This window comes from Oncorhynchus kisutch, linkage group LG3 (assembly GCF_002021735.2).
Source record: "Oncorhynchus kisutch isolate 150728-3 linkage group LG3, Okis_V2, whole genome shotgun sequence".
Lineage (NCBI taxonomy): Eukaryota > Metazoa > Chordata > Actinopteri > Salmoniformes > Salmonidae > Oncorhynchus > Oncorhynchus kisutch.
Genome location: NC_034176.2, coordinates 63,467,723 through 63,494,791, shown reverse-complemented (window position 1 = coordinate 63,494,791; position 27,069 = coordinate 63,467,723). Strand labels below are relative to the sequence as shown.

The following is a 27,069-nucleotide window of genomic DNA, read 5'->3' as shown; positions in this document are numbered from 1 at the left end:
GGTCAAAGTGATCCCTCCCTGACAGTAGACAACTTGCCATGCCAAAGGTGTTTGCTAGGCTACTGTTTCCACTGACTGACTACTGGCCTGTCTGTCTTTAATTACCGAATTAAAATTTGATGTGATTGTTTTTTATTCACAGATCCCAGATTAATCCTCTTTGAGGGCTGGGAGCTGTTTGCCTGCCTTCCGTGAGCTCTACAACAAATCCTCATCATAAATCATCTCTCTCTCTCTCTCTCTCTTTCTCTCTCTCAAAAGGCCCTGTTAGTTTGGAACATGGCAGGTTATACTGTGCGTCCGTGTGCCGCGGTTGATTCAGGGTCACACCTCAGGTGTCGCAGGGTCTGGTTATATAACCACAAAGAAAACTTAATTACAGAGGAGAGGGCGGTCATTACAGGACATAGGGCTTTCCAGTCCAGTGACTGACTCTCTCTCTCTCTCTCCCTCTCTCCCTCTCCCTCTCTCTCTCTCCCTCTCCCTCTCTCTCTCTCCCTCTCTCCCTCTCCCTCTCTCCCTCTCCCCGAGACGTGGACCTGCAGCCGCAGCGCAGCTAACAATGTCATGAAATTAAAGAACAGCAGGAGTGCTCGCTGGGAAATTGTCAATACTTGACCAATATTGGATAAGGGCTTTCTGTCCTCTGAAAGTCATTACTTCATACGAAGCCAAGCTCACCGCCTAGCTCTCACTTTCAGAATATAGAAAACCAAACCATACAGAGCTGGTGGAGAGAGAGAGCTCCAAATAACTGAACAAAAAGCAGCAAATTGAATAAATGTGGGCGAATAAAGGAGAAAGGAAAAAAAAACATTGGATTTAGGCGGGAAAATGGACAGATATGCAAGTCAGCCATTTCCCATGATGCTACAGGCTTCGTACAGTAATTACAGCTACAGAGAGATGAGATAACAGGGAGGGACTAATCTGATTTAAACAGACTTGGGCTCCGTCTGAAGTGGCACCCTATTCCACACAATGTACATTTTACCAGAGCCCAGTAGTGCACTTCCTAGATATTAGGGTGCCAGTTTGGATGCCAACTAGTATAAGAGCACAGCAAAGCACTACTTACCACCATTTTGTTTTTGGACACCCAGCAGTCCTGGGGGAAGTCCTGCAGCATGGGAACCAGGAACTGCAGACATCCGTCCCAGTGGCATAGCAGCAGCATCATACCAATCAGGTTGACGATACGCACCATGGCACTGGCCAGGTCATAGGTCATATGGAAGATCTGAAGAGCAGGACAGGTAGAGGAAAGGACTGTGTTAGGACATAGGTCATACGGAGGATCTAGAGAGCAGAATACAATACATTATTGTCCATTTTGTGGGAAACAAAAATGTGCCTTCAGTTTATCGCAAACCGTCACATACACGCTGAGAGGCACAGGGTCAGCCACAGAGCAGCGCCCCTGGATGGAGAGCAGAACAGGATGAGGAGAGGAATTGTATTAGAGCACGACAACATGTGTAGGCTGGCTGGCAGACAAGGCCCTGGATTACAAAAACCCTTTTCTCCAGGGGTGTTACCTGTTTACTTTGTTCCCTAACCCTTTGGTCGATACTTTTTATAGTCAAGGTGAAGGCCAAGCAGTGGATTTCCTACATGCCACATGTGGGCTGAGCCAGACCACGTTGAGTCTGAATCTGAGCATACGTTCTAGTCTGAGGCCACAGTGTTCTCCATCACACATGCAGGACCCTAGCCTCAACGTACAGCACCATGACGAACATCATCTTCGATGTGCTTTTTACAGACGGTGACATGGGTGGTCTGTAGAGGATGGTCAGGATGGTCATGTGAGCATGGCTTGGCCTATGGGGGAGGATTTATTGAATCACTCTAATCAACCCCTTAGGTAAGCACATTAATACAAAGTGGATGGAGGGATGGGCAGGTGTGTGTATGCGTCCCTGCAGACTGAGTGTGGGCAGCACGGGCGAGCTTTGTTAATCCTAATGATAAATAGACTCATAAGCAGCTACAGGACGCCTACTCTACGCTGGTGTGGATTTTAATGGCTTCAACAATTTAAAGCCACTTAATCCCATTGAGGGCCGCGGTGTGCAATGTTAACTGCTGTTCTCCTTATTAAAAGCCACTCAGCGCCGTTTAAAAGCTTAAGGCTGAGAGAGGGATCTCTCTCGTCTTTGTTGGCAAATGGTGGGAAGAGGGGATGGTGGGAAGAGAAGAGAAGGCAGCCACACACTGCCACAGTCACACACAGGCAGGCGCTCTCCACCATTCCTCCTGACCCAGGCTAGATGTCTCCGGTTGCCTCCTAAAGCCCAGTGCTTGTTGATCTGACGCTTCGTTGTTTCTATCGGAGTGGCTGTGTGGAAACAACAGACAGGGACCAGGGACTAGTACTGAGACAGGCTGTGTGACGGGTCTCTCTGGGACAGTGTGGACTCTGGGCCATCACCATCAGATCACCACCGTCAGAGGGGCCAGCCGGAAAGGGGAGAGCTGGGTAAAGAGGGAAGCATCAGGCTGCCAGGCTCCAGGGTGAGTGCATGGTGGAGACATTACAGCTACAGCTCTGGGCTCTTGTTCAAAGTGTTTAGTCCGGTACGTATTTACATAATCTGAGCCGAGTCATTCACCCGGCTGCGTCCTTCTCACTTAATCTACCAAACCACTCGCTTCTTCTTCTTCTTCTTCTTCACCTCCTCTCTCCCTCTCTCCTCTCCACAGCTGTGCTCCACTCCAAACACAAGGAGGAGATATTGGTTTTTAAAGAGCCCACTCCATTTCCAAACACAATAATGGTTATGGTAGCTGATACGAGGCAATATATTGTGATGTTGATTCTCCAGCTGGAACTAAATGACAATCCATAACATTACAGGGCTGTCAAAATCCCCATGTGTGTCAAATTAATAAATCATAAACTACCCAATCCAGTCTCACACTTGAGATTGAGATGATTTCATTTGTAAAAGTGTGAGCTCTCTGATACAGTGGATGCGTTTGTAATGTATTTAAATTGTTCAAGCCCACAGGATCTCGGTCAAACAGCAAAACATTGAATGAATTATCCGTTCACACTTCCCGTCCGAGCATCTTATGTCACTAACAACATGAAGTGTCAAGCTGATAGAGCTAAGAAGGTCACTTATTCTATATATATTGCTCTATTTGAATAGGGCAGCTACATAAGTGAGATGCTGATACCTGTCCAAGACTACTAGTACTGTACAAAGAAAACTCTACTGTCAAATCGTTGTACCTGTAGAAGTTCCATCCCACTCCACACACACACTGGTTGAATCAATGTTGTTTTCACGTCATTTCAATGAAATTACGTTGAACCAACGTGGAATAGACGTTGAAGTGACGTTTGTGCCCAGTTGGATGTGCCCTTAAAATACTTTTTGAACTTCTGCACTGAATGGAGAATAAAGCTCTCCAGACTTGTTCAGAATAATGCAATGCAAATCTCCAGATAGTACTGGCAAATGAGACAGAGAAAGAGAGCAGGGGCTTTAACTAGTGCATTTCAGTGGGGGGTGGTGATTCCTAGCTATATATCTTCCTAGCCTATATCTTCTCTCAGCCTTAACTCAATTACCCCAATAATATTCCCATTCCCACTAAATTGAGAAATTTAAGCTTATTTAAGCTTATTATTTATTATGAGGCTAAAGAAGGAGGAGAAGTCATGTATCACTCTCTCTCTCAAATCATTTCATACATTCACATATCTCTCTTTAGCTGAATTCCTGGTGATTTGACAGTCTTCTACTAAAAACTTTAATTGCCAAGTGTTAATTAGAGATTTACAGGGGAGGGGCTGTACACTGTACACCATACACTCACTGTCATTTGCCTCTAAAGTCATTTGGGGCTGCTGGCATGTCACAACACGCAGCTTAGCCACACACAGACGCACGCACACACACACACACACACACACACACACACACACACACACACACACACACACACACACACACACACACACACACACACACACACACACACACACACACACACACACACACACACACACACACAGCACATTAAAGGGATGATGGATGGCTGGCCTCTTTGTTTTAATTGATAGGGACATACAATAAGCCTGGCTGCATGACTATCTGGCTAAACAACAGAGCCATGAATGATGAGGGCCCGCCAGACAATCTACAAAGGTATCTTAAGGGCAGGGGTTTGTTGGCAGCCACGTTACTCTAACACCTAACCTCATCAGGGCTCTCAATGGTGAGCGCTATGGACGAGCTCTACTCTGTTTGAAACCAAGGCTTTTACCACCTAGGTGACCTTCAATTTCCCTTACATTTTTTGGTTAATAGCTAGGGAATGTCTTCAACAGAACTAATGTCATATCGAACACATATGTTATGTGTCTGTGTTGTGGTCAAGATGACTTCTAATGCACATTGCATTACACAATAATTAATACAAAACTATACAGTGTCATATATTCACATGTACATCATCCTTGTCTTCTAAACAAATTGTAAATGTGGAAGGATCATTTGTGTTTTGTTTATTTTAGATTTAAAGAATGTTAAATTGTCCCGAGACATTACAGTGAAAAAACAAGGACCCAGTCCAGAAAGAGAGACAAGACATCCACTTGATCAATAGGGAGACACCTGATCGTGTCAGGAAGCTATCTGGGACACACAGGCAGTCACAGTCACAGCTGCAGAGTCATCTCAGACAGATGGAGGGAGAGAAGAGTGTGGTCCAGGTGAGGGAGAGAGCGAGCGAGAAAGAGAATAGCTGCATACGTCTGTGGGTGAGACAGCCAATGTAATGCTATGCTGCGGCATCTGGTGTTCGCCGTCCAGGCTGCTAATGATGATGAATGCCTGGCATCATGTGTCTCCACCAAGTCCAAGAGAAATCTCTCATTCCTGTTGTTTCACATATTGCCACCCACCCCCCTTTTCTGATTTTAGTTCAACATTGGGCTGGAATTCAGTATAAAAGGACAACATGGGCGACACAGTAAAATGCCAGAACCTCATCCACACTGTAATGGTAGACAAGGGAGCTGTGTAGATAAAGAAATGGGGGCGACAGAGAGAAAGAACCACATGGGGCACTCTTTCATCAGCTGTCTATACAAGCCTTGGCCTGGAGGGCTTTTGAGGAAGCCACAGAACGCTTTCATTCAGCTTCCTACCGAGAAGCATCGATGGGTGTGTGCCGGATTACACATTTTAATGTAGAAGTCTTCTAAGGGGCCCTGCTGTGGGTATTAATATAACACAAGGCACATTCACAGACAGTCTTGAGGACCTGTCACTCTTGCTGCCAAGCCTCATTGTGCACTCAATAATACCCCATTAAACCTTTTCTTCTTTCTTATCAGTGAAACAGCAGTCCTTGGTCAAGGTACGGGTCACCAAGTGGAGGACTGATTGGCTGATTTGCGTTATTTGCATATTTTGTGTGTGCAGATTTATTGGGTGGAAAATGAATGGAAGTGCTCTCCCTCCCTCGCGGCGTGCCTGCCTGCCGGGCAACCACGTGGCTCACTCTTATCAAAGCACCTTGGGATTTCTTTCTGTGGCATATCGGATAATTCCCCCCCCCCGCTCCTCCATCCTGCACACAGCCAGTTGGGCAGAAAAGCCATCCATCTTAACAATCCCAGATGCCAATATTAATAGAGATGGACTCCCTGCCTCCATGCACTAAACAAACACAGATGGTGGTGGTGCTCCAAAAGCTCCTGACACCAAGTTCAAAACACTGTGGAATTGTCTGCCATGTTGAAAACGATCCACCGCCGCCTGCTAATGTTATTCTTGTTAACTCTAAGTCAGAAAAGTATTTAAGGATGTTCTTTCTCTCTTTCTGCAAAATTAAGTGCAGCTAAGTGCTGACTGAGATAAAAAATCTAATTCTGGGGCTTGATGCTTGGCTTTTGTATTCTTTCCACATAAGGCCGTTGACAATTTTGGCGTTTAAAATATTTCCTCATCAAGGCCCCAAATGCCTCTGCATCCCTGCTAAAAGCAGCAAGCGGGGGGATGGTGATGTTGAAGACATCTGGCATGGGAGCCACTCTCACAAATTAGTCATTAGTGCATTCGTTTGAGTTTGATTTAATAACATGTTGACTAATTTAATTCAAGTCACTGGGTTTGTCTACAGGAAACAACTCCGATGAGGAGGATATTCGGCCAGCGTCTTATTTTTATCCCAATGAAATATGACAATGAGCACAGCCCAGCTGTCTAGACAGAGAGAGATGAGGATAGGAGGACAGACAGGAGAGATGCCATGGCACTGATTGCAGCCTCCTCCCTTTGATATGATGGATATCTGCACACCACTTAGAATATCATTATCTATGACAGCGTTATCACCCCCCCCCCCCCCCCCCCACAACCCCCACAACCACCTCATTACTTCCGGCGCTGACAGAGATGGCCGCCTCGCTTCGCGTTCTTAGGAAACTATGCAGTATTTTGTTTTTTTTAACGTGTTATTTCTTACATTGGTACACCAGGTCATCTTAGGTTTCATTACATATAGTCGGGAGGAACTACTGAATATAAGAGCAACGTCAACTCACCATCATTACGATCAGGAATATGACTCCCGAAGCGGATCCTGTGTTTTGCCTTCCACCCAGGACAATGGATCGGATCCCAGCCGGCGACCCTAAACAACGACGCCGTAAAAGGGGCAAACGAAGCGGTCTTCTGGTCAGGCTCCGGAGACGGGCTCATCGCGCACCACTCCCTAGCATTCTACTCGCCAATGTCCAGTCTCTTGACAACAATGTTGATGAAATCCGAGCAAGGGTAGCATTCCAGAGAGACATCAGAGACTGTAATGTTCTTTGCCTCACAGAAACATGGCTCACTCGAGAGACGCTAACGGAGTCGGTGCAGCCAGCTGGTTTCTTCTCACATCGCGCCGACAGAAACAACCATCTTTCTGGTAAGAAGAGGGGCGGGGGAGTATGCCTTATGATTAACGAGACGTGGTGTGATCATAACAACATACAGGAACTCAAGTCCTTCTGTTCACCTGACTTAGAATTCCTCACAATCAAATGTCGACCGCATTATCTACCAAGGGAATTCTCTTCGATTATAATCACAGCCGTATATATTCCCCCCCAAGCAGACACATCGATGGCCCTGAACAATCTTTATTTGACTCTATGTAAACTGGAAACCACATATCCTAAGGCTGCATTCAATGTAGCTGGGGATTTTAACAAGGCTAATCTGAAAACAAGACTCCCTAAATTATATCAGCATATCAATTGTGTTACCAGGGCTGGTAAAACCCTGGATCATTGTTATTCTAACTTCCGCGACGCATATAAGGCCCTCCCCCGCCCTCCTTTCGGAAAAGCTGACCACGACTCCATTTTGTTGCTTCCAGCCTACAGACAGAAACTAAAACAAGAAGCTCCCGCACTCAGGTCTGTTCAATGCTGGTCCGACCAATCTGATGACACGCTTCAAGACTGCTTCGATCACGTGGATTGGGATATGTTCCGCATTGCTTCCAACAACAACATTGACGAATACGCTGAATCAGTGAGCGAGTTCATTAGAAAGTGCATCGGCGACAAAGTAGAGTCACAATTCAAAACCTGCAGGCTCTCCTTCACTGCAGCCGACGTGAGTAAAACATTTAAACGTGTGAACCCTCGCAAGAATGCAGGCCCAGACGGCATCCCCAGCCGCGTCCTCAGAGCAGGCACAGACCAGCTTGCTGGTGTGTTTATGGACATATTCAATCACTACTTATCCCAGTCTGCTGTTCCCACATGCTTCAAGAGGGCCACCATTGTTCCTGTTCCCAAAAAAGCTAAGGTAACTGAGCACTCACTTCCGTCATCATGAAGTGCTTTGAGAGACTAGTCAAGGACCATATCAACTCCACCCTACCTGACACCCTAGACCCACTCCAATTTGCTTACCGCCCCAATAGGTACACAGACGACGCAATCGCAACCACACTGCACAGTTCATCGACTACAGCATTGAACACAATAGTACCCTCCAAGCTCATCATCCAGCTCGAGACCCTGGGTCTCGACCCTGCCCTGTGCAACTGGGTACTGGACATCCTGACGGGCCGCCCCCAGGTGGTGAGGGTAGGTAACAACATCTCCACCCCGCTGATCCTCAACACTGGGGCCCCACTAGGGTGTGTTCTGAGCCCTCTCCTGTACTCCCTGTTCACCCACGACTGCGTGGACATGCACGCCTCTAAGTCAATCATCAAGTTTGCGGACGACACTACAGTGGTAGGCTTGATTACCAACAATGACGAGACGGCCTACAGGGAGGAGGTGAGGGCCAGGAAAATAATCTCACACTCAACGTCAACAAAACAAAGGAGATGATTGTGGACTTCAGGAAACAGCAGAGGGAGCACCCCTCTCTGCCCTGCAAGACACCTACACCACCCGATGTCACAGGAAGGCCATAAAGATCATAAAGGACAACAACCACCCGAGCCACTGCCTGTTCACCCCGCTATCATCCAGAAGGAGAGGTCAGTACAGGTGCATCAAAGCAGGGACCGAGAGACTGAAAAACAGCTTCTATCTCAAGGCCATCAGACTGTTAAACAGCCACCACTAACATTGAGTGGCTGCTGCCAACATACTGACCCCAACTCCAGCCACTTTAATAATGGAAATTGATGGAAATTGATGTAAAAATGTATCACTAGCCACTTTAAACAATGCCACTTAATATAATGTTTACATACCCTACATTACTCATCTCATATGTATATGTATTTACTGTACTCTATATCATCTACTGCATCTTGACATCTTTATGTAATACATGTATCACTAGCCACTTTAAACTATGCCACTTCATGTTTATATACCCTACATCACTCATCTCATATGTATATACTGTACTCTATACCATCTACTGCATCTTGCCTATGCCGTTCTGTACCATCCCTCATTCATATATCTTTATGTACATATTCTTTATCCCTTTACACTTGTGTGTATAATGTAGTAGTTGTGGAATTGTTAGGTTAGATTACTCATTGGTTATTACTGCATTGTCGGAACTAGAAGCACAAGCATTTCACTACACTCGCATTAACATCTGCTAACCATGTGTATGTGACAAATAAATTTGATTTGATTTGAACCACCACAACCACCGCCTGTTGTAAGCTGTAAAACACTGTAGTTTACTAAGCCCTACGTCTTGGAAGCTATTACGTCTTGGAATGGAATCTTTGGTCAATGTTTTTATTCAATAAGCGTTTATTATTGGTTAGTTAATGTTATGTGGTTTAACAGATAGCTGTTTAAAACTTGAGATGCTGATTTGATAGGATGGGAAGTCCTTTGTGCCATGCAACAAAGGGTCAGAGTTGACTACGGGGCACCAATCAAGACTTGAGAATCTGCCCCAAAACACAAGTCATGTAAGCACACAGGTACACGTACACACAGAAAATAAAGCACCTGACATCTCCACAGCCAGGGGGTTCATTTAACCCTTAATGTCAGGGTGTGTGTGGGCCTGGATGTTAGAATATCATCTGTGATTAGAGGAGACTAGGGGCTGAGCTATTCTGTTGACTTTGACAGTGCTACTGGGTGCTGTCTTGTGGAGGCATTTATCTTCCTTTCAGTATGACAGGTGAGAACATAAAGCCTTCCTTCACTCAGCAGGTCAGAGGGCATCAGACGTCTCCAGGACCAACTATGACAGAGCAACGAGCAATGTTGCTGTGCTGGGGGAAGCAACGGAGTCAACAACATCAAAGACCTTGCAAGTTAAACAGGAAGTACTGTATTTTCTATGGCGCTGTGGATTGCTCTTCAGCTACCAATAGATATGAATAGTTCAGCTATGAATTCCAGCAATTTAAAAATATATTCGTAAAGCTCAAATGGTGACGCAGTTTTAAAAATGTGATGTAGGGGGGGTCATGTGACCCTTGAACGAGATGGTCGCATGAACTAAGAGCTCCGCACAAGTAGTTTCCAATTCCGAATCTTGCCTCCCCTTGAAGTTTAATCTCCTTTAGCTTTAGTCAAAAAGTCATGGCGGCTACACAAGGCGACATTACAGGTGACATTTTTTACCCGGACTCGAGCATTAGTGACGGAAAAACACTCCAAGAAGCAGCTAGCTTCAGAAAAAGCTAGCGCCATTAGCCAGGAGCAAGAGGACCCGCTCCCCCCCGAGGCCCAACGAATGCCAACCTCGCACTCTGTCGAAGACATCCTTTCTGAGTTGAGATCCCAACGTACAGAACTCAACATTAAATTAGATGCCATTAACTCTCAGCTCAGTGTGATAGGGGGCAAGGTGACAATCCTGGAAAATGCTTTGCCTAACATCAACAACAAGATAACCATAAACGCGGGGCGCCAGGACGAGGCAGAGGGGCGAATCCTATCCATGGAAAACTTATTGACAGATGCCATGGAAACAATAGCATATGCTAAAAAGAAAATCTGGAAGAGAAAAACAGAGGACCTGGAAAACAGGGAGCGAAGGAATAATTGTGTTCTATTAAATTGGGTTCTATAAAATGCCACTGATCCGCTACCTGCAAGACAAACTTCCCGAGTGGCTCCACCTGTCCACCAACAGGCCCATAGAACTTGAGAGAGGTCTCCGAGCACTGAGGCCTCCACCAGCAGCCAGACAACCACCGTGCCCAATCACCCTACGTTTCCTGAGATTCACCGAGAAGGAACGAGTCCTACAGGCGGTGAAAATCAACACCATCAGAGTGGGAAACGCCAAACTCACTTTACACCAGGACCTGTCAGCTGGAATACGCCGAAAGAGAGTTTGACGAGGTGAAGAAATACTCCATTGACCGAGGCATCTTTAGGCGATTCAAATACCCAAACGAGCTCAGGATTCTTCACCAAGGAGCCCTGCGACACTTCAAAACTCCCGAAGTGTCGTCATATGGAATGGACCAAGGTGCAGCGTGGTGAACGTACATTTTTCTTTATTTGCAAATGTCGCCAACAAAACAATAATACAACAAACACGACGTGAAGCTCCGTAAGGCTATACATGCACAAACGAAGACAACTACCCACAACTAAGGTGGCAAAACAGGCTGCCTAAGTATGATTCCCAATCAGCGACAACGATAGACAGCTGTCCCTGATTGAGAACCATACCCGGCCAAAACATAGAAATAAAGAAACTAGAATGCCCACCCTAGTCACACCCTGGCCTAACCAAAATAGAGAATAAAAGCCTCTCTATGGCCAGGGCGTGACACGAAGAGGCAATATGTAGGCTGGGCTATTGATTTTATTTTCTCCCTCTTTTAATGTGGTCTGGACGGGGGCTATGTTGTCATTCACTCAATGCGGGGCGGAGAGGATGAGGCATTTCTTTGGTGGGGAGGGGGAGACGTGAGTTGCTAACTGTTCCCGTTTTTTTTGTTTTTTTTGGGATCACAGAATTGAGACTGAGCGGGGGGGTAATAGATCCAACGGGATATGTCGAGTTGTTTGGGAACTCGGGTGGGGTGTTCAGAGATTGCTATTTTATGTACACCATTTATTTTTATTTTATGTGAACACAGCTGTAACTATTATCCACCTTTACCCAGTGATGACTTGCACTAAAGTTTGATTACTGTTCGATGACTACTACCTTAAATCTATTGACATGGAACTGCCATGGTCTCGGTCATGCAATAAAACAGAAAAAGATACTATGTGCTCTAAAAAAGGAAAAAGCAGACATCGCGCTATTACAATAGACACACCCCTGTGATGCCGAGCTCCGCAGAGCTTGGGTGTGACAGGTGTATTTCTCATCTTTCAAATCAAACAGTAGAGGTACAGCCATACTTATCCATAAGAATGTTCCATTCTGTCACGTCCTGACCTTAGTTCCTTTTTTATGTCTCTATTTTAGTTTGGTCAGGGTGTGAGTTGGGGTGGGCATTCTATGTTTTGTGTTCTATGTTTTCTATTTCTATGTGTTTGGCCTGGTATGGTTCCCAATCAGAGGCAGCTGTAAATCATTGTCTCTGATTGAGAACCATACTTAGGCAGCCTGTTTTCCCACTATGGTTTGTGGGTAGTTGTTTTCTGTGTCTGTGTTTCACCATACAGAACTGTTTCGATTTTCATTGTTTCACTTTGGTTATATTATATATATTATATATATCAGTTATATTTAATTAAAATGGACACTTACCACGCTGCGTTTTGGTCCGATCTATCATACTCCTCATCAGATGAAGAAGATCGTTACACATTCATAATTGACAAAAATATATCTGATCCGGAGGGGAGATTTATTTTGATAACTAGGTCACTGTATGGACAACCAATTACTATCTTAAACATATACGCCCCCAACACAGATACTCCATCTTTCATGTAAAAAATTATAACCCTGTTCAATGAGCATTGTGTTTCCTTTGGCGTGGTGGCCGGAGATTTTAATTGTACCCTTAAACCAACCCTAGACAAATCATCTCAAGTCCCCACCACAAATCCTAGATCTGCAAAGATGTTGAACTCTTACTAAAGAGATGGGACTGATAGATATCTGGAGAGAGACTAATAGCTCATCTATGGACTACACATACTACTCTAATGTCCATAACACCTACTCCCGTATAGATTACATTTGTATCCCAAAGAGTTTCATAAATTCAGCCACGTGTACAATCGGACCCATAGCACTTTCAGATCACGCCTTTGTCCACCTACGCTTTGACCTCTGCAAAAACATCCCGAGGTCAAAGAGTTGGAAATTCAACACCTCCATGTTATCAAACAAAGCGTTCCATACATTGGTAAATACATGGATAGACAACTACACACAAGACAATAAAGATTCTCCTGTTTCTCCGGCCACAATGTGGGATGCTGCTAAAGCCACACTAAGAGGTCATCTAATTGCATATGCTTCCTCTAAGAAAAAAGCTATGGAAGCACACAGGCTAGATCTTGAGAGGGAGCTGGAATGCTGTGAAAAAGTACATAAACAATCCCCAGACAGCACCTCCTGGAGTCAACTTAAAGCAGCCAAAGCCAAACTGAATTTGGACTATACTCGGGAGATAAAAAAAAAATGTTTTCTTTACTAAACAGAAATACCATGAGTATAGCAATAGGCCCAGTAGATTGCTTGCTTACCAATAAAAAAAGAGCAGTCAGAGCTTACAATCATGGCTATCTGAACAGCAGAGGACGAGGTCACATATGACCCAAAAAATATAAATGGAACTTTTCATGATTTTTACTGCAAACTATATACCTCTAAGAGAAAACACTCGGAGGCAGAACTCCACTCCTTCCTAGAGGGAATATCGCTACCTAAACTATCAGACCACCGACCAAGAAGATCTCAACTCCGCCTTCACTCCTGAGGAGATCCTGGAGGCAATTACCTCCATGCCCCCTAATAAGTCCCCAGGCCCAGATGGATTCCCCAGAGAGTTCTACAAAGCTTTTTGTCCCCAGCTCAGCCCTATTTTCATGCCAATGCTGGAGGATTTTTGCAAAAACTGAGTTCTCCCAGACTCAATGCACACAGCTCGCATTACAGTGTTGCTCAAAAAAGACAAGGACACTCTACCCTGCTCGTCCTTCCAGCCCATAAGCTTGTTGGATTTTGACTACAAAATAATTACCAAATTGCTCGCCAGAAGACTAAACACTCTTCTTCCCAAAATAACAAAAGCGGACAGAACTGGGTTCGTTAGAAACAGATTCTCTTCTGATAACATTCGCCGTCTTTTTGATATTATTGATCAAGTAAACGCACAGAAGACCCCTGTCGTGCTGGCTTCACTGGATGCTGAGAAGGCGTTCGACAAGATGGAGGGCCCAAACCTTATTAAATGGATAAAATCACTATAATCTCATCCAAATGCCATGGTGACTACTAACGGACCGAACTTTGACAGATTCCCTTTGGGACGGGGCACAGGACAAGGGTGCTCGCTGTCCCCCCTGCTCTACTTGTTGGGGGCGGAGCCTCTGGCAGAGTTGATAAGGAGCAATCCGACTATTATGGGTGTTTCTGCAGGCGGCCTGCAGCACAAGATTTCGCTTTCGCGGATGATATCTTGCTCTACATATCCAACCCCAAGAAATCCCTCCCTCCCATTTTAGACACAATTGCTCAGTATGGCAAGTTTTCAGGTTATAAGATAAATTTGAACAAATCCACTGTCTGCCCTCTCAATATTACACTCACCAGCTCTATGAAGACACTATGTCCATTCCAATGGAAGACACAAGGGTTTCAATACCTTGGGCTCTTCATAACACCAGATCTGAATAGCCTTTTCAAGGAAAATGTTCTTCCACTCCTGGATCGAATCAAGAACGATCTCCAAACCTGGAGCTCCCTCACAATTAGCTTAGTAGGAAGAATTAATGTCATCTGCATGAACATCCTCAATAGACTGAACTATTTATTTCAGATGCTCCCATGCTATCTCCCAGGATCAAGTTCATGTCCCAGGATCAACCTAGGATCAAGTTCTCCACTCTATCGAAACCTGAATCTAAGGATGGTCTTGCCCTTCCCTCCCTTCAATTGTACTACTGGTCTGCCCAAGTCCGCAACATGCTAACATGGATCACAAACAGACAAGAGTCAACGTGGATTCAGATAGAAGCCCAATCCTGTGGTTCATTGCCCCTAAGCTGAATTATATTCATTAATAACTTTAGTGAAGTGGGCAACATGGCCAAAACCTTTGTGATTTACAGCACCCTACTAGCGTGGAGGGACTGTAAGAAATACCTGGACATTTACTCCCAAATATGTTCTCACTCGCCAATAGTAGGCAACCCTGACTTGCCAAAAGCCCTGAGGGATGCCAACTTTAATATTTGGCATACTCTAGGAATCAGGACCTTTTCAGACCTATTATTTCATCAGAAAACCACTACGCTGAAATAATTTCAAGAGCTCTGCAGTGAATTCAATGTGCCAAGATCCCATTAAAAAAATATATATCTTCAAATTAGACATGTAATTTCCTCATTTACTTCCAAGAGGAGGTTTAGAACTCAGTTGAATGAAGTTGAAACCCTTCTTTTCACAGTACAATCCATTAATGGCAAAATATCTTATATCTATAGACTCCTTTCTGAGAAAGGAGGCTCCTCCTTTACTCCTTTGAAAATAATCTGGGGAAAGGACCCTGGTCTGACTATCAGTGATGAGTTATGGGCGGAGGTTTGCGACAGGGTATACTGCTCCTCTACTAATGTAAAAATTAAAGAATCTAATTACACATTTTTGTATAAATTGTATTACACTCCTTTGAGACTCCATAGAATGAAAACAGACATTTCTCCTAACTGTAAAAGATGTACCTCTGAAAGTGGAACCTATATGCATGCATTTTGGAGCTGTAGAGAGATTGCCTCTGGCAATCTATACATACTGCTGCACAGAAAATACTAGATGTGCAGTTTGATATGACCCCGTGTATCTATCTTCTTAATGCCCAGCAGGACTTTGTTCTTGATCCTGACAGAAAACTTTGCTTATGACTATTACATACGTTGCTAAGAAATGTATTCTTCTATTGTGGGCATCTAATACCTCTCCTACATTTAAAATGTGAATTGACCAGATTGTTGACTTTCTCCCTCTTGAAAAGCTCACTTATGACCTCCACAAGAGACAGCCCAAGTTTGATAGACTCTGGTCTCCACTACTCAACTGTATTTCAAATTGGATAGAGTGAATGGGGTGATTAGGGAATTTAGGGATTAGGGATGTTGTGTAAGGTGCTGTAAAATCTAAAAATGAATTATTTGCTTGCGTCTCAGCTAAGGCTGGAAATAGCTAATAAGAACCTTGATAGTGCTGCTGCAAGTTTTATATATATATATATATATATTTTAAATAATTATTCTTTGTGTGTATATATATGTGTGTATGTATATGTATATATATATGTGTATGTGTATATACAGTGGGGCAAAAAAGTATTTAGTCAGCCACCAATTGTGCAAGTTCTCCCACTTAAAAAGATGAGAGAGGCCTGTAATTTTCATCATAGGTACACTTCAACTATGACAGACAAAATTTGAAAAAAAATCCAGAAAATCACATTGTAGGATTTTTAATGAATGTATTTGCAAATTATGGTGGAAAATAAGTATTTGGTCAATAACAAAAGTTTATCTCAATACTTTGTTATATACCCTTTGTTGGCAATGACAGAGGTCAAACGTTTTCTGTAAGTCTTCACAAGGTTTTCACACACTGTTGCTGGTATTTTGGCCCATTCCTCCATGCAGATCTCCTCTAGAGCAGTGATGTTTTGGGGCTGTTGCTGAGCAACACGGACTTTCAACTCCCTCCAAAGATTTTCTATGGGGTTGAGATCTGGAGGCTGGCTAGGCCAATCCAGGACCTTGAAATGCTTCTTACGAAGCCACTCCTTCGTTGCCCGGGCGGTGTGTTTGGGATCATTGTCATGCTGAAAGACCCAGCCACGTTTCATCTTCAATGCCCTTGCTGATGGTAGGCTTTGTTACTTTGGTCCCAGCTCTCTGCAGGTCATTCACTAGGTCCCCCCGTGTGGTTCTGGGATTTTTGCTCACCGTTCTTGTGATCATTTTGACCCCACGGGGTGAGATCTTGCGTGGAGCCCCAGATCGAGGGAGATTATCAGTGGTCTTGTATGTCTTCCATTTCCTAATAATTGCTCCCACAGTTGATTTCTTCAAACCAAGCTGCTTACCTACTGCAGTCTACTTCAGTCTTCCCAGCCTGGTGCAGGTCTACAATTTTGTTTCTGGTGTCCTTTGACAGCTCTTTGGTCTTGGCCATAGTGGAGTTTGGAGTGTGACTGTTTGAGGTTGTGGACAGGTGTCTTTTATACTTATAACAAGTTCAAACAGGTGCCATTAATACAGGTAACGAGTGGAGGACAGAGGAGCCTCTTAAAGAAGAAGTTACAGGTGTGTGAGAGTCAGAAATCTTGCTTGTTTGTAGGTGACCAAATACTTATTTTCCACCATAATTTGCAAATAAATTCATTAAAAATCCTACAATGTGATTTTCTGGATTTTTCTCTCTCATTTTGTCTGTCATAGTTGAAGTGTACCTATGATGAAAATTACAGACCTCTCTCATCTTTTTAAGTGGGAGAACTTGCACAATTGGTGGCTGACTAAATACTTTTTTGCCCCACTGTATATATGTATATGTGTGTGTATATATATGTATGATATGTGTATATATATATATATATATATATATATATATATATATCATTTTATTTATTTAGTTATTTTTAGTTATTATTATTTATTCATTTTTTAAAGTCTGTCACATCTGTGAATGTGGACTGTGTTTTGTTGGTTGATTGAAAAACAAGGGAAAAAAATATTTAATTTGAAATGTAGTCGCCATGCGAAAAATTTAAAAAGTCATTCAGGTGGTGAGATGTGGTCGACAAGTTATTCGGAGATGACAGATGACATTTCTGGGAGGTTACCACTGTAGTGTTTCAGCAACGAGGCAGAGCTGGCCTTACCCAGCGCCGATCAGCACACCTCGCGCACACACACACGCATACTGTATAGAATCTGCTTCTGTGATTGGCTAGCCCCTCATATCAGCCCCGGTTCCCAGTTAACAGGAAGACATAAAGACAAATGGGTTTGATGGTGATGAGATTCATTTACTAGCAATGCTGCCTCTTTGATGTATACTTGACAACCTGAGTGGTATGCTGCCTCAAACCCTCTGTCGATGTGGTTGAAAGGCCCCTTTTAAGATTCCCTGAGTATGGTGTGGTTAAGTGTTGTGGTCTGTTTGGCAATCAACCAGCTATTCAAACTCCCCCCATTGTTCATGCAAAGTAAAAATCTCAGGTGAACACACCCAGCAGGGATTTGAAGGCATTTTACAACAACTGTGAAAGAGAGAGCCTCAGTTGGTTTTGAGAGCTGAATAGAGTCGTGATCAAAATACATTATAGGGATGGACACAATCATTCTGTCTAAGTGGTACTGTAGAAGAAAGAAAGCGAAGGAACCTGTCCTGACAAACATTACAATGTTACAAACAATGAAGGATGAGACTAAAAACAAACAAAAGATAACTATTGTAAAATATACTGTGTCAGTAAAATGTATATACTGTAGTATGTATAAGCTGGAAGTAGAAGCCTAAGTGTTGTTGTCCATTAGTTTACCCCAATTAGGGGAGGGGTGGTAGGGTTAAGGGAAAATAATAAAGGAAAATATATATATAATTCAAATAATATATTTACAAAAATAATTATTGCGGATTGGAAATTATGTAGACAATTACATTGATAGAAGCCACAATCTCTCTGCAATATTAAAATAAAAATAAACAATACTCCACACTAGATGCTATCTAGAACCTAAAATGATTATTTGGCTGTCCCCATAGGAGAACCCTTTGAAGAACCCTTTTGGGTTCCAGGCAGAACCCTATTAGGTTCCATGTAGAAACCTTTCCTGATAGGGTTCTACATGGAACCCCATGTTCTACTTAGAACCAAAAAGGGTTATCCTATGGGGGCAGCCGAATAATTATTTTAGGTTCTAGATAGCACCTTTTTTTTCAAATGTGCAGTTTAGACAAACACACAACTATTGTAGATGCTGGCGCTAGAAGGACAGAGGTTGGGCAGGGAGCCCCATCTGTTGGCTGGTATGTAAATTCCCTGTGGCGGTGCCTGGGTCTGTGTGTGCCCTGCTTTCTTTTTCTTGGTGGTGGAGGAGTGTCTATCTCCTTACTGACTGACTGACAGACTGACTGAATGCATCTCCTGCTGGGCTCTGCTGCTTCACTTTGCACCTCTTACTTCTGGGACAGTGCTCAAGGATACACCCAGGGAGGGACGGGAACATTTCTAATTATTACGGCAATTATAATCATCCCTGTATTTCAGCAGCAGCAGAGGCTCTCTCTCTCTCTCTCTCTCTCTCTTTCGCTCTCTCTAAACTCCCTTCGTCAGACTGGTAGATAGACTGCTTCTGCACAGAACCGTAATCAACGTTTCTCTCTTCATCATCTCACTGGTGGATGAGGTAAAGCAAAAAGCCTCTTCACCTTGCCTCACTAGTGGATCTAATCAGACATAGCTAGCTAGAGTAGCTTCCTCTAGCCCAACCCCAGGGGAAAGGTAATACATTATGGATCTCAGTAAACAACGTTATCTCTCTCCGAGGAGCTATACTCTATAGAGGACAGTCGACTGTAGTAAAGATGGTCTGTGTTCATGTGTAGGTATTCTGTGTTTGGTAGATATACTATGGATTATAATAATCTTGCCTCTCTCACACGCACGTATGTACCTAAAACCCTCACAAACTTTTACAGATGCACAATTGAGAGCATCCTGTCGGGCTGTATCACCGCCTGTTACGGAAACTGTACTGTCCGCAACCGCAGGGCCTTCCAGAGGGTGGTGCGGTCTGCCCAACGCATCCAGGACACCTACAGCACCCGATGTCACAGTAAGGCCAAAAAGATCATCAAGGACAACAACCATCTGAGCCACTGCCTGTTCACCCCGCTATCATCCAGAAGGCGAGGTCAGTACAGGTGCATCAAAGCTGGGACCGAGAGACTGAAAAACAGCTTCTATCTCAAGGCTATCAGACTGTTAAATAGTCATCACTAGCATATTAGAGGCTGCTGCCCTATACATAGACTTGAAATCACTGGCCACTTCAATAAATGGAACCCTAGTCACTTTAATAATGTTTACATATTTTGCATTACTCATCTCATATGTATATACTGTATTCTATTCTATTCTACAGTATCTTAGTCTATACCGCTCTGACATTGCTCGTCAATATACTTATATATTCTTAATTCCATTCCTTTACTTAGATTTGTGTGTATTGGGTATATGTTGTGAAATTGTTAGATATCACTGCACTGTCGGAGCTAGAAACACAAGCATTTCGCTACACCCGCAATAACATCTGCTAAACATGTGTATGTGACCAATACAATTTGATTTGATTTGATGTAAGAACACACCCTCCTACAGTACCCTACCTCCTCCCACTGGTGGATGTATCTGATGAGCCTGGACAGCCTGAGCAGTCTGAGCAGGCTGAGGATCTTGGTGAAGCGGACGATCCTCAGCGCCCGGGCCGTCTTGTAGAAGTCTGAGTCGATGCGTGTCTCCACGATGAGGAAGATGTAGTCCACAGGTATAGAGGAGATGAAGTCCACCACGAACCAGCTCCTCAGGTACTTGATCTTGATCTGTTGTGGGTCCAGGATGATCTCGGTGTTGTCCTCCTTGACGATGCCGGTGCGGAAGTTGAGCACCAGGTCCATGAGGAAGAAGGTGTCTGAGATCACGTTGAAGATGATCCAGGGGGGCGTGTGTTCGTCTTTGAAGAAGGTGATGCCCACCGGGATGACGATCAGGTTCCCCACCATCAGCAGCAGCATGGTCAGGTCCCAGTAGAACCTGGAACAGGAGGAACCACAGGGAGCTTAGAGCCTGGGAGAGAACATGAAGAACCACAGATAGCTTAAAACCTGGGAGAGAACAGGGGGAACCACATAGAGCTAAGAAGCTGAGAGAGAACATGAGGAACCACAGAGAGCTAAGAACATGGGAGAAACCATGAGGAACCACAGAGAGCTAAGAACCTGAGAGAGAACATGAGAAACCACAGAGAGCTAAGAACCTGAGAGAGAACATGAGGAACCACAGAGAGCTAAGAACCTGAGAGAGACCATGAGGAACCACAGAGAGCTAAGAACCTGAGAGAGAACATGAGGAACCACAGAGAGCTAAGAACCTGAGAGAGAACATGAGGAACCACAGAGAGCTAAGAACCTGAGAGAGAACAGGAGGAACAACAGACGGCTTAAAACCTGGGAGAGAACATGAGGAACCACATAGGGATGTTGATCGGGATCCCCACTATCAGTAGCAGTATAGTCAACTCCAGCAGCACGTGGGAGAGACAGGAATTGGGGCTGGAGGATTTAGGAGAAAAGAAGATCAACAGCTGCCTCTCCCTGAGAAGTACCGCTACCACTGATCACATTAAATGTACATACTGTAAGCTACAGCAGCTATCTAGGATGAGCGGTTAGTTTTAAACTATCACATAGACTGTACTATACTGAACTGCTTAATGCCGCCACTGACACTCAACATGTTCAATAATGAACGTGGTTTAGGATCGTGTACACTATGGCCATGTGTCTAGACCCGCCACTAAATCCGGTCTTCGAAGGCCTTTAGAATTTTTTTTATATAAAATATGTAATTCAACTAACTGTTAAATCCCCGATATGGCAAATATGAACCTGTGTAACTCATGGCTGTCACAAGTGTTCACATGTTATCCGACTGCGGCTCTCGTGAAGGAGTAGTGGCCCACACATGCAGCCTAGCCTACATCTCCCAGTCTGTCTTGATGCGTAACCTATTTGTCTCCTGCTTGTGGTTGCTGGGCGCACATTTAAAAAGGTCAACGAGGGTTAAATGTTGATTACAAAGTGTGGCGTGACCTAGTCCATCTTCCCAGTCGCACAGTTTGGTTATAAATTACAATCTCCGCCCGTTTCGTAATTGAATCCAGATTGGTTGTGTTGTATAAAGGTTGATATACAGTATCCTTGGTGCTCTATAGATGGTACAGAGGGAGTGGGTCCTGGATTGTGAACTGGTTCTTGTGGGTAGGGCAGGATGATTTAACCACCCAAGTTTAACTGGCCCCATAAAAATCCATCTCAGAGCAAAACCAATTTAAAGCAGAGACCCAGAAGAAATGAAAAATATACTATTCACAATGTTGATGGTTGCTTTGCTGTGATGCCTCTCAGTGGAGATGAACATTCCAATTGCCTCTGAGATCACTGTGCTGCCTGTCTGTGGACACATTACTTTGAAATAAACATTAATTACAGGGATATTACACACACAGCTGTCTAAGACAGTTGAGCTGCATTGTGCCATGGATTATGGTTTACAAAAAACATAAATACACACACACACGCGCGCGCGTGCGCACACACACACATACAGTCTCCCACACACGCATGCACGCACACACTGACACACACTAAACCCCCTCTCGCTTACACTCTGCCACACGAAACAGTGACAGTAATTGGAATTCTTCAAAGTAAAAGGGTATCCACGGTTTCAGTTTCTTGTCAAGCAGAGTTATATTTAGAAAGACGTTTCCGCCACTGTGTTTGCTCATGTTAAGATTTAAAGCCCAAGAGGACAAGACACAACTTCAAAGGAAATAACATGTACACGGGTAATGACATTTGCTCTTCGATTTTCTTCCCATTCCCTCGTATTCCCCATGTCAGGAAGAAGTATATGAGTTGACATCATGAACACAAAACAGCTTGCTAACAGGCTGGAGGTGCACCAATAGCCCTTAATGCTGCTGCAATCACTATGTGCTAATATATCCATTTGTTTTCATACCAACACCTGCTCATTGTCCTCGCCACTTTTCTGCCAGTTTCATGGTGACCTCAGAGGACTTGACTGTCGTGAAGAAACAAACAGAGACATCAGGAAGTAGAAAAGGCCCAGCTGGCAGACTGTCTTGTCTGTTTGGACAGAGAGATAAGCGAGGAGGCTGAGAAGAGACCGGGGGAGGCTGTGGAGAGGCAGGGAAGGAGGGCTCCTCCACATGCTTAAGGGTCTCAGAGAGAGGGATGGGGGGGTTGGGTGGGTATGCAAGCTACTGTCAGGATCCCCTGAGAGGGTCTGGGGCCAAGAGAGGGGGCACACCTGTGTGAACCTGTTCCTTTGGATGATGAAATGGGGTATTTGTGATCAACAGCCTTCCCAAGCCTCTGGTCATGAAATGTTGTGTGGTCCTCCCACTACGACTCTGGAAGCATGCAGTTTATTAAACTACAGATTAAATAAGTTATGATGAACTTCACCGGATGGTGAAAGTACACGGTGATGAGCTTGATGCTCCATTCCAATAAATATTGAGGGTCTTATTCTGGTGACATGATGATCAATGCTTGGCTGCCATTTTGACAAATAAAAATAATCTGGCTCTTTGTCCATAATAATCTCATCATAAAGTAGCCTATACCTGCACTGTATCTGTGACCTGTGACCATCCCAAGACCAAAGTGGGCACATTTGCTATATAACGTAATCATTTTTTGTGGAAAAACCATCGGTAGAGTTATAACCATATATTTATATAACAACCATCATATCAAAGTAAACTTGAAGGCACGTGATGAAATGTTGTGTGGTTCTTCCACTACGACTTGGAAACCATGCAGTTTATTAGACTACAGATGAAATAAATTATGACGAACTTCACAGGTTGGTGAAAGTACACAATGATCTTGATGCTCCTTTCCAAGAAATATTGATGGTCTGATGATTCTGGTGATATGATGATCGATGCCTGGCTGCCACTTGACAACTAAATGATCTTGCTCTTGTCCATAATAATCTCATCATGTTGGCAAGGAACTGTTGACTGGAGTACAAGTGCCAAGACCAGAGCGGGCTTTACAACACATATTGTTTACAGACAGATTCATTCACTTATTCACAACTCCAGTGGGTCAGAAGTTTACATACACTAAGTTGACTGTGCCTTTAAACAGCTAGGAACATTCCATAAAATGATTTCATGGCTTAGAAGCATCTGATAGGCTAATTGACATCATTTGAGTAAATTGGAGGTGTACCTGTGGATGTATTTCAAGGCCTACCTTCACACTCAGTGCCTCTTTGCTTGACATCATGGGAAAATCTAAATAAATCAGCCAAGACTTCAGAAAAAATTTGTAGACCTCCACAAGTCTGGTTCATCCTTGGGAGAAATGTTCAAATGCCTGAAGGTACCACATTCATCTGTACAAACAATAGTATGCAAGTATAAACACCATGGGACCACGCAGCTGTCATACCGCTCAGGAAGGCGATGGGTCTCCTAGAGATGAACGTGCTTTGGTGCGAAAAGTGCAAATCAATCCCAGAACAACAGCAAATTACCTTGTGAAGATGCTGGAGGAAACAGGTACAAAAGTATCTATATCCACAGTAAAATGAGTCCTATATCGACATAACCTGAAAGACCTCTCAGCAAGGAAGAAGCTACTGCTCCAAAACCGCCATAAAAAAAGCCAGACTACGGTTTGCATCTGCGCATGGGGACAAAGATCGTACCTTTTGGAGAAATGTCCTCTGGTCTGATGAAACAAAAATAGAAAGGTTTGCCATAATGACCATCGTTATGTTTGGAGGAAAAAGGGGGAGGCTAGCAAGCCAAAGAACACCATCCCAACCGTGAAGCACGGGGGTGACAGCATCATGTTGTGGGGGTGCTTTGCTGCAGGAGAGACTGGTGAACTTCACAAAATAAATGGCATCATGAGAAATGAGAATTATGTGGATATATTGAAGCAACATCTCAAGACATCAGTCAGGAAGTTAAAGCTTGGTCACAAATCGGTCTTCCAAATGGACAATGACCCTAAGCATGCTTCCAAAGTTGTGTCAAAATGGCTTAAGGACAACAAAGTCAAGGTATTGGAGTGGCCTTCACAAAGCCCTGACCTCAATCCTATAGAAAATTTGTGGGCAGAACTGAAAAAGTGTGTGCGAGCAAGGAGCCCGACAAACCTGACTCAGTTACACCAAAATGGGCCGAAATTCACCCAACTTATTGTGGGAAGCTTGTGGAAGGCTACCCGAAACGTTTGACCCAAGTTCAACAATTTAAAGGCAATGTTACCCAATACTAATTGAGTGTATGTAAACTTCTGACCAACTGGGAATGTGATGAAAGAAATAAAACCTGAAATAAAATCACTCTCTACTATTATTCTGACATTTCACATTCTTAAAATAAAGTGCTGATCCTAACTGACCTAAAACAGGGAATCTTTACTTGGATTAAATGTCAGGAATTGTGAAAAATTTGTATTTGGCTAAGGTGTATGTAAACGTCCGACTTCAACTGTATATACAAAAGTATGCGAACACCCCTTGCAAATATTTCAGCCACACCATTGCTGACAGGTGTATAAAATCGAGCACACCGCCATGCAATCTCCATAGACAAACATTGTCAGTAGAATGGCCTTACTGAAGAGCTCTGTGACTTTCAACGTGGCCCCGCGTCACGATTTCCACCGAAGGTGGATCCTCTCCCTTTTCGGGCGGCGCTCCTCTCCCTTTTCGGGCGCCGGTCTACTAGCTGCCACCGATCCCTTTTCTTTTTCATTTGGTTTTGTCTGTCTTGTTGTTCACCTGTGTCTAGTTTAGGTTAATTAATGGGGTATTTAATCTCGCCCTACCCTCTAGGTTTTGTGCGGGATTGTTTGTGTAGCTGTCATTTTGTTTGGGTTGCGTTTGGTTTGTTCTGTTGAACAGGTGTTTTTTCTGGACTGCGTTCCTGTTGTTTAGTGGCTACTGTTGTGGTCTTGTGCCTGTTCTTGATGGACTTGTAATTAAACACCCCTCTTGCAAATTCGCTCTCTCCTGCGCCTGACTCCACACCCACCTCTCCTAGGGAGAACCTGACACACCGTCATAGGATGCCACCTTTCCAAAAAGCCAGTTCGTCAAATGACTGCCCTGCCAGAGCTGCCCGGTCACATGTAAGCACTGTTTTTGTGAAATGCAAATGCTAAGGAGCAACAACGACTCAGCTGCAAAGTGTTAGGCCACACAAACTCACAGAACAAGACCGCCGAGTGCTGAAGCGTGTAACGCATAAAAATCCTCTGTCCACGGTTGCAACACACACTACCGAGTACCAAACTGCCTCTGAAAGCAAAGTCAGCACAAGAACTGTTTGTCTGGGGCTTCATGAAATGGGTTTCCATGGCTGAACAGCCCCACACAAGCCTAAGATCACCATGTGCAAAGCCAAGCATCAGCTGGAGTGGTGTAAAGCTCTGCGCCATTGGACTCTGGAGCAGTGGAAATGCGTTCTCTGAAGTGATGAATCACGCTCCACCATCTGGCAGTCTGCCCGAATGCATAGTGCCAACTGTAAAGTTTGGTGGAGGTGGAATAATGGTCTAGGGCTGTTTTTCATGGTTCTGGCTAGGCCCCTTACATCCAGTGAAGGGAAATGTAACTTTTTGGCAACAGTTTGGGTAAGGCCCTTTCCTGTTTCAGCATGACAATGCCCCCATGCACAAAGCGAGGTCCATACAGAAATGTTATTTTTTCAAGATCAGTGTTGAAGAAATTGACTGGCCTGCACAGAGCCCTGACCTCAACCCCATCGAACACCTTTGGGATGAATTGGAATACCGACTGTAAGCCAGGCCTCATTACCCAACATCAGTGCCCGACCTCACTAATGCTCTTGTGGTTGAATGGAAGCAAGTCCCCGCAACAATATTCCAACATCCAGTGGACAGCCTTCCCAGAAGAATGGAGGCTGTTATAGCAGCAAAGGGGAGACCAACTCCATATTAATGCTCAGGATTTTGGAATGAGATGTTTGACGAGCAGGTATCCACATACTTTTGGTCATATAATGTATGTATTGGTATTTCTATTCAAGAATCAAGAACACACATTTGGTTCTGTGTAAATGTGTATGAGTTGTGTCTCTCTGTGTGTGTGTGTGTTTGTGTGTGTGTGTGTGTTTGTGTGTGCGTGCTATTTCTCTTGTTCACGCTTGCTATTGCCTTCTAATGGAGGTCAGCCCACCTAAACATAGCAGGGATCCATTTACTGTGCTTCATTATGCATTGGGATCCTGACATAGAGGAACATTGTTCTATAAATATAGATAGACTGAGCAGCGAGCGCAGGGCAGGGCAGCGAGCGCAGGGCAGGGCAGCGAGCGCAGGGCAGGGCAGCGAGCGCAGGGCAGGTCAGGGCAGGGCAGCGAGTGCAGGGCAGGGCAGTGAGCGCAGGACAGGGCAGTGAGCGCAGGGCAGGGCAGCGAGCGCAGGGCAGGGCAGGGCAGCGAGCGCAGGGCAGGGCAGGGCAGGGCAGCGCAGGGCAGGGTGGTGGACGAACATCGCAAAGGCACAAAATCCCTATCTCTATGTCTGTCTGAAAGCACTGACTTGTGGATTGATAGCTTTTCCCTGT

The 27,069-nt window shown here is 44.3% G+C and overlaps 1 protein-coding gene across 1 annotated transcript in view; it reads right to left on the bottom strand.

Moving 5' to 3' along the window:
* LOC109874509 (potassium/sodium hyperpolarization-activated cyclic nucleotide-gated channel 4-like) overlaps positions 1-27,069 on the bottom strand; it is a 101,942-nt gene that overhangs the window by 44,157 nt on the left and 30,716 nt on the right. Inside the window, exons 2-3 of the mRNA XM_031815710.1 lie at positions 20,031-20,454; positions 1,079-1,240 (exon numbers count right to left, since the gene is read on the bottom strand). Coding sequence (XP_031671570.1) covers positions 1,079-1,240; positions 20,031-20,454 — 586 coding nt within the window. The remainder of the gene's footprint in view (positions 1-1,078; positions 1,241-20,030; positions 20,455-27,069) is intronic.